Source organism: Elephas maximus, chromosome 2, assembly GCF_024166365.1.
Source record: "Elephas maximus indicus isolate mEleMax1 chromosome 2, mEleMax1 primary haplotype, whole genome shotgun sequence".
Classification (NCBI taxonomy): Eukaryota; Metazoa; Chordata; class Mammalia; order Proboscidea; family Elephantidae; genus Elephas; species Elephas maximus.
In genome coordinates, this window is record NC_064820.1 from 47,047,752 (window position 1) to 47,060,129 (window position 12,378).

The 12,378-nt window shown below is 38.4% G+C and overlaps 1 protein-coding gene across 1 annotated transcript in view; it reads left to right on the forward strand.

Moving 5' to 3' along the window:
• Positions 1–12,378, forward strand: part of C7 (complement C7) — a 94,294-nt gene that overhangs the window by 68,910 nt on the left and 13,006 nt on the right. The window contains exons 15-16 of the mRNA XM_049862925.1: positions 2,315–2,506; positions 6,623–6,713. Of these exons, the coding sequence (XP_049718882.1) occupies positions 2,315–2,506; positions 6,623–6,713 (283 nt within the window). The remainder of the gene's footprint in view (positions 1–2,314; positions 2,507–6,622; positions 6,714–12,378) is intronic.

Here is a 12,378-nt window from a genome sequence, read left to right on the forward strand (position 1 = left end):
ACAGGGAAGTGCTGGAAATTCAAGCCAGATTCAGAAGAGGACACGGAACCAGGGATATCATTGCTGATGTCAGATGGATCCTGGCTGAAAGCAGAGGATACCAGAAAGATGTTTACCTGTGTTTTATTGACTATGCAAAGGCATTTGACTTTGTGGATCATAGCAAATTATGGATAACACTGCAAAGAAAGGGAATTCCAGAACACTTATATGCTCAAGGGGAACCCAGAAGTAGTTCAAGAGGCAGTTGTTCAAACAGAACAAGGGGATATTGTGTGGTGTAAAGTCAGAAAAGGTGTGTGTCAGGTTTGTATCCTTTCACCATACCTATTCAATCTGTATGCTAAGCAAATAGTCCAACAAGCTGGACTATTTGAAGAAGAATGGGGCATCAGGATTGGAGGAAGACTCATTAACAACTTGTTGTTATGCAAATGACACAATCTTTCTTGCTGAAAGTGAAGAGGACTTGAAGCACTTATTGATGAAGATCAAAGACCACAGCCTTTGGTATGGATTATACCTCAACATAAAGAAAACAAAAATCCTCACAACTGGAGCAATAAGCCACATAATAATAAATGGAGGAAAGACTGAAGTTGTCAAGGATTTCATTTTACTTGGATCTACAACCAACACCCATGGAAGCAGCAGTCAAGAAATCAAAAGACACATTGCATTGAGCAAATCAACGGCAAAGGACCTCTTTAAAGTGTTGAAAAGCAAAGATGTCACTTTGAAGACTATGTTTGCCTGACCCAAGCCATGGTGTTTTCAATCGTCATATATGCATGAGAAAGCTGGACAATAAATTAGGAAGACCGAAGAAGAATTGACACCTTTGAATTGTGCTGTTAGCAAAGAATATTGAATATACCCTGAACTGCCAAAAGAATGAACAAGTGTGTCTTGGATGAAGTACAACCAGAATGCTCCTTGGAAGCAAGAATGGTGAGACTATGTCTCATATACTTTGGACATATTATTAAGAGGGATCAGTTCCCAGAGAAGGACATCATGTCTGGTAAACTAGAGGGTCAGCGAAAAAGAGGGAGACCCTGGAAGGGATGGATTGGTACGGTGGCTGCAAAATGGTCTCAAGAGTACCAACCACTGTGAGGACTGCGCAGGACCGAGCAGTATTTCATTCTGATGTACACAGGGTCACTATGAGTCGAATAGACTGAATGACACCTAACAACAACAACAATTCTCTGCACAGTTGTGTGCAATCTGCTGTTAAGGACTCTACTGAGTTCTTAATTTCATCTTTCCAATTCTAGATATTCCTTTTTTTCTGTTCTTTTTATACTTTCTCGTTTTATGTTGTAATTCTCAATCTTGTTATTTGATTTTTTTCAACATATTAATCACAGTTATTTCAAGGTCCACGTCTGTTAACTCCATCATCTGGATCTCCTGTGTGTCTATTTCTATTGTCATTTTTTGGATTGGATTTTGGTTAGTTCTTATCTTCTTGAATGTCTGATTAGTTTGATTGAATGCCAGACATTATGTGTTAAACACTGAAGAAATAATTTGAGGCTTTGGACAATGTTATCTTCTCTAAAGAAGATTTAGCTTTGTTTCTGGCAGGCAATTAAGGTAGAATCCAGTGAGGATCTGAGCTACTTTGAAATTAGGCTTCAGCCTTCATTATTGCTGTATTTTTACTTTTCTGGTTTACCTTTACTTTTTGGCTGTAGCCATTAAGGGATTCCAATTGAGAGTACAAGGTTTCTACCTGGGCCTCTCCTTTTGTCCAGAACTGGTCTCCAAATGTGCTGTAGTGTTTAAGAGCTACAGCTGCTAACCAAAAGGTCGGCAGTTTGAATCCACCAGGTGCTCCTTGTAAACCATATGGGGCAGTTCTACTCTGTCCTATAGGGTCGCTATGAGTCAGAATTGACTTGATGGCAATGGATTTTTTTTTTTAACCTGTGAGACTGCCAAAAATACTACTCAGCTTTCAGCCTCTGAGCTGTAGCTTTCTCCTCAATTTGGCAGCCTTTCAGATTTTTTTCTTCAAATTTTCAAATATACAAGGAGAATACCATTATCAAATGTTGTAGTCACCACATTAGGCTTCCCTCCTCTCTGGAATCTTGAACTTCCATTCATTGGTCAACTACATGCCAGGCACTGTGGGGAGTGTCACTCAGCGCACCCTAAGAGTGAACTTACCTCTTCCTCTTCATTCTCTAATGTTATGAGAAAGAACAAGTGTATCAGTACCAATCAAAGTTGTCATCTTTAAAAAAAAGACAGTTTAGAGAAGCAATGACCTTTGTATTCTGCTTCCTTTTATATTTAGAAATAGCCTGTGTCCTACCTGCACTGAAGGATGGCATGCAGAGCCATCCCCACAAGCTCTTCTATGCAGTGGGTGAGAAGGTGACACTTTCCTGTCCAGGTGGCATGTCCTTAGAAGGTCCTTCAGTCTTTCTCTGTGGCTCTAGCCTTAAGTGGAGTCCTGAGATGAAGAATGTCCAGTGTGTGCGAAAAGGTGAGCCGCTCTCTGCATCTGTCCGAGGGCATCTTTCGTCAGGCGGATGAGAGTCCTTTCAGCGGTCCCTCTTGACATTCACCCCCATCACTGTGAGTCATTCCCCCTTCCCTGCCCCTTATGGGAAGGAGGCCAGTTAGTAGTCTGGATAACCAATTCTCTTCACATGACACGGATGAACTAATGGAAAGCAAACAAAGGCAAGAATAGTCCCGGTGATTCTGAAACGTCTACCTTAAATCCTGCATATGAAAATGAGCTCTTTATAGCTGTTATGGTGCCAAGAAAATAAAAGATTTTGTAGAAAGCTGGTTTTTGATTTCTTTCCCTTTTTCCCCGCCTCTTGTACTTTTTATAAGTACAGAGTTGAAATTGTAATTTATATAAAATTCTGTATGCCCACTTCTGGGTTTTCAAATAGTTGATCGGTATCATTGAAATAGAAAATTTTATTTTAAGTGGAAATTTGACACTGCAAAGCAAAAGTTATGGAAGAAAAAGTTGTGCTTTGTGAAGTTGCTCTTAATATTGGAAATGCCAAAATCTAGTATTTTGAGCACCAGGCAAATTAAAATGGCCTTTTAAGAAATTAGGTAGGAAGGGTTTTAGAAACCAAAGTGTGTCTTTTTAGAGATATGTGAGATGGAATGGCTTTGGTTTTAAAATAACCTCCTATTTTCTATTTGTTTATATATTTAAAATGAACAGAAACTACTGTACTTGTAACAATTAAAAATAAGAAGAACAATTCACTTGCATGCTATTTTGTATACTATTCTTATTTTCTCGAATACATATTTTTTAAAATACACTTTACTTTTTAGAGCAGCAGTAAGTGTACAGAAAAATTGTGCAGAGAGTACAGAGTTCCCATGTACCCCCTTCCCCCTCCGCACCCTGTTTCTATTACTATTAACATCTTGCATTAGTGTGGTACACTTGTTACTGAACCAACACTGAAGTTCAGCAACAACTGAACCAACAATACTGATGTTACTGAACCAACAATGCTGAACCAATATTGGTACCTTATTATTAATTAAAGTCCATAGTTTACATTAGCTAGGTCCCTGTAGCACAAGTGGTTTGTGATTGGCTACTAACCTAAAGGTTGGCAGTTCAAACCCAGCCAGCAGTGCTGTGGAAGAAAGGCCTGGCAATCTGCTTCTGTAAAGATTATATCCCAGAAAACCCTATGGAGCAGTTCTACTCTATAACACATGGGGTTGCCATAATTTATATCAGCACTCACTCTTTGCGTTGTACAGTATTATAGGTTTTGACAAATGCGTTGTATCTTGTGTCCACCATACAGAATAATTTCACTCCCCTTAAAATGCCCCGTGCTTCACCTATTTATTCTAACACTTGCTTCTTACTCAGTGCTGAAGTTTGTCTTTCAGTAGTGAGGATGAAGTACTTGATTCCTTGAATGATATTTTTAGGTGAATTAGACATTTATAACTAAAGAGAGGGCGCAGGCTGCAGGGAACTGTGTTATTGATGGTGGCTCTGAGCTGTGGCTCTGACGGGTGATAGAGCAGGAGAGGACCGTGCTGGATCGAAGGCCTTCCATGCCAGTCCTGATGTGCTCTTTAGCTGCCAAAGGCCACCAGTGGAAGACAATTGCTTTGTTTTCTACATACTCTGAAGCATAAATATGGGTTTTTTGGAACTGTTTAAAGTAATGGACCTGTACCAATAATTCTAAAATTAAACAGAACAAGGTACAGTTGATGAGGTTGCACTTTTGTTCCCAGTAGATTGTATGCTTGCTTGTCTTTCTAAAATGTCTGTTTTAGTCACTGAAACACAACTTGGCATGATTTTTCTCCCACTCAGTAGAAAGTTCTATTAAAGTGGGTTTTAATTAAGGATGTCTTTCAAATCTGTAAGTTTTCTTCTGAAGACAAGGATAACAATAATAACTGCCCTTAAGATTAACTTGTAACAAAGAGAAATCCCAGGTATGTCAGCCTCCAAAGCAGATGTTTTGGCATACCCGCTGTGTCAGTATTTCATCTTGATGTGAAGGCATTTGGCTTTAAGATGTCCCTGAAGTACATGTTTATTTGGTTAACCAGTCTGTAGAGGTTAACGAAGCTATGTTTTTCTTAAATGCAGAAATTCTTGGGTTAGGTAATTCTCTCAGTGATTTTTCACAAAGACATAATAAGAAGAATTTAAAATCTAAAAATTCATTTTTATTAATGATTAACAAATACATTTTTAATCGTGATGCAGAACTAATTCACACTGCTTTATCACTGAGTTTTAGGTTTGGTACATATAGATCAGTGCTCAGCCCCAGCATATTGATACTTTGGGCTGGAAAATTCTTTGCTGTGGGAGACTGTCCTGTGCACTGTAGGATGTTTAGCAGCATCCGTGGCCTCCACCCCCGAGATGTCAGTAGCCAAGACATCTCTAACTACCAAATTAATAACAACCAAAAAATGCCTCCAGATATTGCCAAATGTCCCCTGGAGGGCAAAATCATCCCTGGGTGAGAACCACTGATTTAGATGTTTTTAGTGTCCTCAGGTGCGGTTGAGTCGGTTCTGACTCGCAGCGACCCTATGTACAACAGAAAGAAACACTGCCTGGCCCTGCACCACACTCACAATCATTGTTATGTTTGAGCCCATTGTTGTAGCCACTGTGTCAATCCATCTTGTTGAGGGTCTTCCTCTTTTTTGCTGACCCTCTACGTTACCAAGCATGATGTCCTTCATCAGGGGCTGATCCTTCCTGATAACATGTCCAAAGTACGTGAGATGAAGTCTCGCTGTCCTCGCTTCCAAGGAGCATTCTGGCTGTACTTTTTCCAAGAAAGACTTGTTTGTTCTTTTGGCAGTCCATGGTATATATCCAATATTCTTTGCCAATACTACAATTCAAAGGCATCAAATTTTCTTCAGTCTTCCTTAATCATTGTCCAGTCCCTGTCTAAAGCACTTAAATTTTCCAAAGTAAAGAAGTAGCCCATAGTTTGTGTACCATAAGAACATGCTCTTCACATAAACTACCTTTATAGATATATCACAGAGGGACCTAGTTTTATGATGCAAAGGCATGTGCCACTGAATCCATTTCAGTGAAACTGGCAGGGGTGGAACTCTCAGCATGTTTAGATTATTCACATTGTATCTAGGGCTGCGAAACCCTGGTGGCATAGTGGTTAAGTGCTATGGCTGCTAACCAAAGGGTCGGCAGTTTGAATCTGCCAGGCCGCTCCTCAGAAACTCTGTGGGGCAGTTCTACTCTGTCCTATAGGGTCACTATGAGTCGGAATCGACTCGAGGGCACTGGGTTTTTTTTTTAGTTAGGGACGGCCGTGGCAATGACAATCCAATTATGCTCTTGTCAGCTGGATCAGGGTGTTCTGCTGTCAAAATTGAATGATGGTTGGCTTTTATCAATTTATAGAAAATACAAAGGTAATGGAAGGAATTTTATGAATGTAAATAATAGACACTCACTCACTGTTGAGGGGAGACTATCTGGACATTTTCATGTAAGAGGTTGTTATGTATCCTTGAGATACCAGGAAGCTCTCTGTGTAGGCCAAATTGTGTTGTTGCTTTAGGTCCTATCACAGGCACGATGGGTAAAACACAGTCAAAACAACAAACAGTTTCTAAACACCAACTTCTTGAGAGAGAACCTGCTGTTTGGGCCTTGGATTCAGACGAACCTAAACTTAACTCCTGACTTGGACAATTTATTAAATGTGTGAACTATCACTGATTTCCTGTTTTTTAACCTTCAGTTTCCTCATCTCTTAAATGGGCGTGTGTTAGGAAGGGTTAAATATCACAATGTTTAAAAAGTACCTGGCAAATAGCAAATGCTTAAGAACTGGCTTTTCATTATCAATGAAATTATTAGCAGGGAACCCCCAGGAATTCTGTACGTCTTAAAAAAAAAAAAAAAAAAATTTTTTTTTTTTTTAATTAAATGCTTTACAGAGTCTTGTTTGTTTACCGTACACATTTGTTGCAGTCGATTGAGAATGTTATGGATTCTAGTCAAACAACTGAAATAATGCTTTATTTACCATGAAACAACTCCTATTTTCCAAACCACTGCCTCTCCCTCATCCTTGTCTTTTAGGAGCCCATATGACACAGGCAGTGCCTGTATGTCAGCGATGGGAGAAACTGCAGGATTCAAGATGCGTTTGTAAAATGCCATACGAATGTGGGTAAGTTCTGTCTTTGCTTTCTTCAGCCAGTTTTATTTTTATTCAAGATAAATGGGTCATTTCTTAGATGCTAGTCTCTTTTAGAAGGAGCCCTGGTGGAACAAACAGTGAAGTGCTTGGCCGCTAACCAAAAGGTTGGCAGTTTGAACTTACCCAGCACTTCTTTGTGAGAAAGAGCTGACAATCTGCTTCAGTAAGGATTTCAGCCCAGAAAATCCTATGGAGCAGTTCTGCTCTGTCACATAGGGTTGCTATGAGTTGAAATCTACTCAAAGGCACCTAACAAAGACGACAACAACAAGAAGTCTCTTTTAGATTGAAGGCATTGTTTGCCACTGGCACAGTTAAGGATCTTTGCATTTTAGTCTGGCCCGCTGCCGCCTGTTAGTTCCCTGCACCAGCAGGGCTGACAGTGGTGGTGTGAAGCAGTGTTCTAATCTGGCTAGAGAGTGAGGCTGAAGGACCACTTGAGCACTGCTTATTCTATATATAAAATGGAGCAAAATGACAAAACTGTCACCTGAGGATTTACAGCTTTAGAAGATTAGGGCTAAAATTCCTGTGGGACAGAAACTGTTACAGCAATACTGATAGAATAAAGAATAGCTGCTTTTCTGATTATTGACACATAGGCTCTAAATTTGCATTATAATAATGCTACCCAAGTTGATAGACAGCTACCAGGCCAAGTGACTGGAAGAGATCCACATGTGTACCCCTTCCAAAGAAGGTGATCCAACAGAATGAGGAAATTATCAAGCAATATGATTAATATTAGATACAAGCAAAATTTTGCTGAAGATAATTAAAAAATGATTGCAGCAGTACATCAAAAGGGAACTGCCAGAAATTCAAGCCAGATTCAAAAGAGAATGTGGAACAAGCAATATCATTGCTGATGTCATATGGATCTCAGCTGAAAGTGGAGAATAACAAAAGATTTTACTTGTGTCTTATTGAGTATGTAAAGGTATTCAACTGTGTGGATCAAAACAAAATATAGATGGGATTGTGAAAAATGGAGATTCCAGAATACTTAATTGTGCTTACGTAGAACCCATACATAGTCATTGGAACAGAACAATGGGATACCGTTGTTGTTGTTAGGTGCTGTTAAGTTGGTTCCGATGTACAATAGAATGAAATGTTGCCCTGTCCTGCACCATTCTCACAATTGTTGCTATGTTTGAACTCATTCTTGCAGCCACTGTGCCAACCCATCTCGTCGAGGGTCTTCCTCTTTTTTTGCTGAACCTCTGCCTTACCAAGCATGATGTCCTTCTCCAGAGACTGGTTTCTCCAGATAACATGCTCAAAGTACCTGAGATAAAGTTTCACCATCCTTGCTTCCAAGCAGGACTCTAACTGTACTTCTTCCAAGACAGACTTGTTCATCCATGGCATATTTAATATTCTTCTCCAACACCATAATTCAAAGGCATCAATTCATCTTAGGTCTTCCTTATTCATTGTCTAGCTTTTTACACACATATGAAGTGAATGAAAATATCAAGCCTTGGGTCAGGCACACCTTATTCCTCAAAGTGACATCTTTAGTTTTCAATACTTTAAAGAGGTCTTTGGCAGCAGATTTTCCCAATGCAATACGTTGCTTGATTTCTTGACTGCTGCTTGCATGGGTGTTGGTAAGGGAACACTGCGTGGTTTAAAACTGGAAAAGATGTGTGTCAGGGTTGTATCCTTTTATCATACTTATTCAATCTGCATGCTGCACAAATAATCAGAAAAGCTGGACAGTATGAAGAAGAAGGCAGTATGTAGCATCAGGACTGGAGGAAGACTAACAACTTTTGGTATGCAATGACATAACCTTGCTGGCTGAAAGTGAAGAAAATTTGAAGCAGTTACTGATGAAAATCAAAGACTACAGCCTTCAGTATGAATTACACCTCAACATCAAGAAAACAAAAATCTTCACAGGTGGATCAATAAGCAACACCATGATAAGTGGTGAAAAGATTAAACTTGTCAAGGATTTCATTTTACCTGGACTCACGATCAGCAGCCATGGCAGCAGAAGTCAAGAAATCAAACAATGCCTTGCATTGGGCAAATCTGCTGCAAAAGACCTGTTTAAAGTGTTAAAAAGCAAAGATGTCACTTTGAGGACTAAGGTGCTTCAGAACCAAGCCGTGCTTTTTTCAATTGCCTCATATGCATTTGAAAGCTGGACAATGAACAAGAAAGACAGAAGAATTGACACCTTTGAATTATGTTGTTGGCGAAGAATATTGACTATACCATGGACTGCAAGAAGAATGAACAAGTCTGTCTTGGAAGAAGTACAGCCAGAATGCTCCTTGGAAGAGAGGATGGGGATACTTCATCTCACATACTTTGGGCATTTGATCAGGAGGGACCAGTCCCCGGAGAATGACAGCATGCTTGGTAAAGTAGGGGGTCAGTGAGAAAGAGGGAGACGCTCAATGAGATGAATTGCCTTTCTAAAATGTCTGCTTCAGTCATTCATAGCACAATTTTGGATGAATTTTCTCTCAGTAGAAAATTGTATTAAAGTGGGTTTTAATTAAGTATGTCTTTCAGATTTGTAAGTTTCATTCTGAAGAGAGGGATTACAATAACTGCCCTTAAGATAAAGTTGTAACAAAGAGAAATCCCAGGTTTGTCAGCCTCCAAAGCTGATGCTTTAAAATATCTGCTGCACCTTCAGAAACTCAGAAGATTAACAATAAAATTACAGAATTAGACAACTCAATAGAGAGTCAGAGGGGCAGAATTGAGGAACTGGAATACAGAATTAGTGAGATTGAAGATAAAGCACTTGGCACCAATATATTTGAAGAAAAATCAGATAAAAGAATTTTTAAAAATGAAGAAACCCTAAGAATCATGTGGGACTCTATCAAGAAGAATAACTTGAGAGTGATAGGAATACAAAAACAGGGGAGGGTAACAGAAAATACAGAGAGAATTGCTGAACATTTGTTGGCAGAAAACTTCCCTGACATTGTGAAAGATGAAAGGATATCTATCCAAGATGCTCATCGAATCCCATACAAGGTAGATCCCAAAAGAAAGTCACCAAGGTATATTATCATCAAACTTGCCAAAACCAAAGGTGAAGAGAAAATTTTAAGAGCAGCCAGGGATAAGCAAAAAGTCACCTACAAAGGAGAATTAATAAGAATAAGTTCGGACTACTGGGCAGAAACCATGCAGGCAAGAAGGCAATTGGATTACACATACAAAGCATTGAAGGAGAAAAATTGCCAGCTAAGAATCATATATTCAGAAAAAATGTCTCTCAGATATGAAGGTGAAATTAAGACATTTACAGATAAACAGAAGCTTAGAGAATTTGCAAAAACCAAACCAAAACTACAAGAAATACTAAAGGGAATTCTCTGGCTAGAAAATCAATATTATTAGACATCAACCCAACATGAGAACACAGAAGAGAGCAACCAGATATCAACTCAGATAGGAAAATCACACACACAAAAAATCAAGATAAAAAAATGCTCAAAACAGGGAATCAGTGATGTCATTATGTAAAAGGTGGGACTAAATAAAGTAGGCATAGATCTTCCATATGAAGAGGAAATCAGGGCAATATAGGGAGATACAAGTTAGGTTAAAACTTAGAAAAATAGGGGTAAATATTAGGGTAACCATGAAGAAGACTAACAATCCTACACTTCAAAATAAAAAACAAGATAAATGTAAAGACTCAGCAAAAACAAATTCAACTACAATGAATAAGAGGAACACACAAATTACAAAGAAAAACTTCTCAGCACAAAAATGTAAGTGGAAAAATGAAACTGTCAACAACACACAAAAAGAGGCATCAAAATGACAGCACTAAACTCATACTTATCTATAATCACGCTGAATGTAAATGGACTAAATGTACCAATAAAGAGACAGAGAGTTGCAGACTGGATTAAAAAAAACATGATCCGGCTATATGTTGCCTACAAGAGACACACCTTAGACTTAAAGACACAAGCAAACAACAATCAAAAAAGAGCAGGAGTGGCTATACTGATTTCTGAAAAAACAAACTTCAAACTTAAATCTACCACAAAGGATAAGGAAGGACACTATATAATGATTAAAGGGACAATATATCAGGAAGATATCACCATATTAAATATTTATGCACCCAATGACAGGGCTTCAAGATACATAAAACAAACTCTAACAGCACTGAAAGTGAGATAGACTGCTCCACAATAATAGTAGGAGAATTCAACACGCACCTTTCAGTGAAGGACAGAACATCCAGAAAGAAGCCCAATAAAGACACGGAAGATTTCAGTGCCACAATTAACCAACTTGACCTCATAGACATATACAGAACACTCCACCCAACAGCATCCAATTATACTTTCTTTTCCCATGCACATGGATCATTCTCTAGAATAGACCACACTTTAGGCCATAAAGCAAGCCTTAACAGAATCCAAAACATCGAAATATTACAAAGCATTTTCTCTGACTATAAAGCCATAAAACTAGAAGTCAATAACAGGAATATCAGGGAAAAAAAGAAATCAAACACATGGAAACTGAACAACACTTTGCTCAAAAATGATTGGATTATAGAACAAATTAAGGACCCACTCAATGAATAAAGAAATTCATAGAATCCAATGAAAATGAAAACGCTTCCTAACAGAACCTTTGGGACACAGTGAAAGCAGTGCTTAGAGGTCAATTTATATCAATAAACACACACACACACACACAAAAGAAAGGGCCAAAATCAAAGAATTATCCCTACAACTTGAACAATAGAAAGAGAGCAACTAAAGAAACCTTCAGGCACCGGAAGACAGCAAATAATAAAAATTAGAACAGAATTAAATGAAATAGAAAACAGAAAAACAATTGAAAGAGTTAACAAGACCAAAAGCTGGTTCTTTGAAAAGATTAACAAAATTAATGAACCATCGGCCAGACTGACAAAAGAAAAACAGGGGAGGAAGCAAATAACCGGAACAAGAAATGAGAGTGGTGATATCACAACAGACCCAACTGAAATTAAGAATCATAACAGAGTACTATGACAACTTGTACTCTAACAAATTTGAAAACCTAGAGGAAATGGACAAATTTCTAGAAACACACTACCTACCTAAACTAACACAAACAGAGAACAACTGAATAAGCCCATAACAAAAGAAGAGATTGAAAAAGTAATCAAAAAACTCTCAACAAAGAAAGCCCTGGCCCTGACAGCTTCACTGGAGAATTCTACCAAACCTTCAGAGAAGAGTTAACACCACTACTACTAAAGGTATTTCAGAGCATAGAAAAGGACGGAATACTCCCAAACTCATTCTATGAAGCCAGCATATCCCTGATACCAAAACCAGGTAAAGACTCCACAAAAAAAGAAAATCACAGACCAATATCCCTCATGAACTTAGATGCAAAAATCCTCAACAAAATTCTAGCCAATAGAATTCAACAACATATCAAAAAAATAATTCACCATGACCAAGTGGGATTCATACCAGGTATGTAGGGATGGTTCAACATTAGAAAAACAATCAGCGTAATCCACCACATAAACAAAGCAAAAGACAAGAATCACATGATCTTATCAATTAATGCAGAAAAGACATTTGAAAAAGTCCAACACCCATTCATGATAAAAAACTCTCAGCAAAAT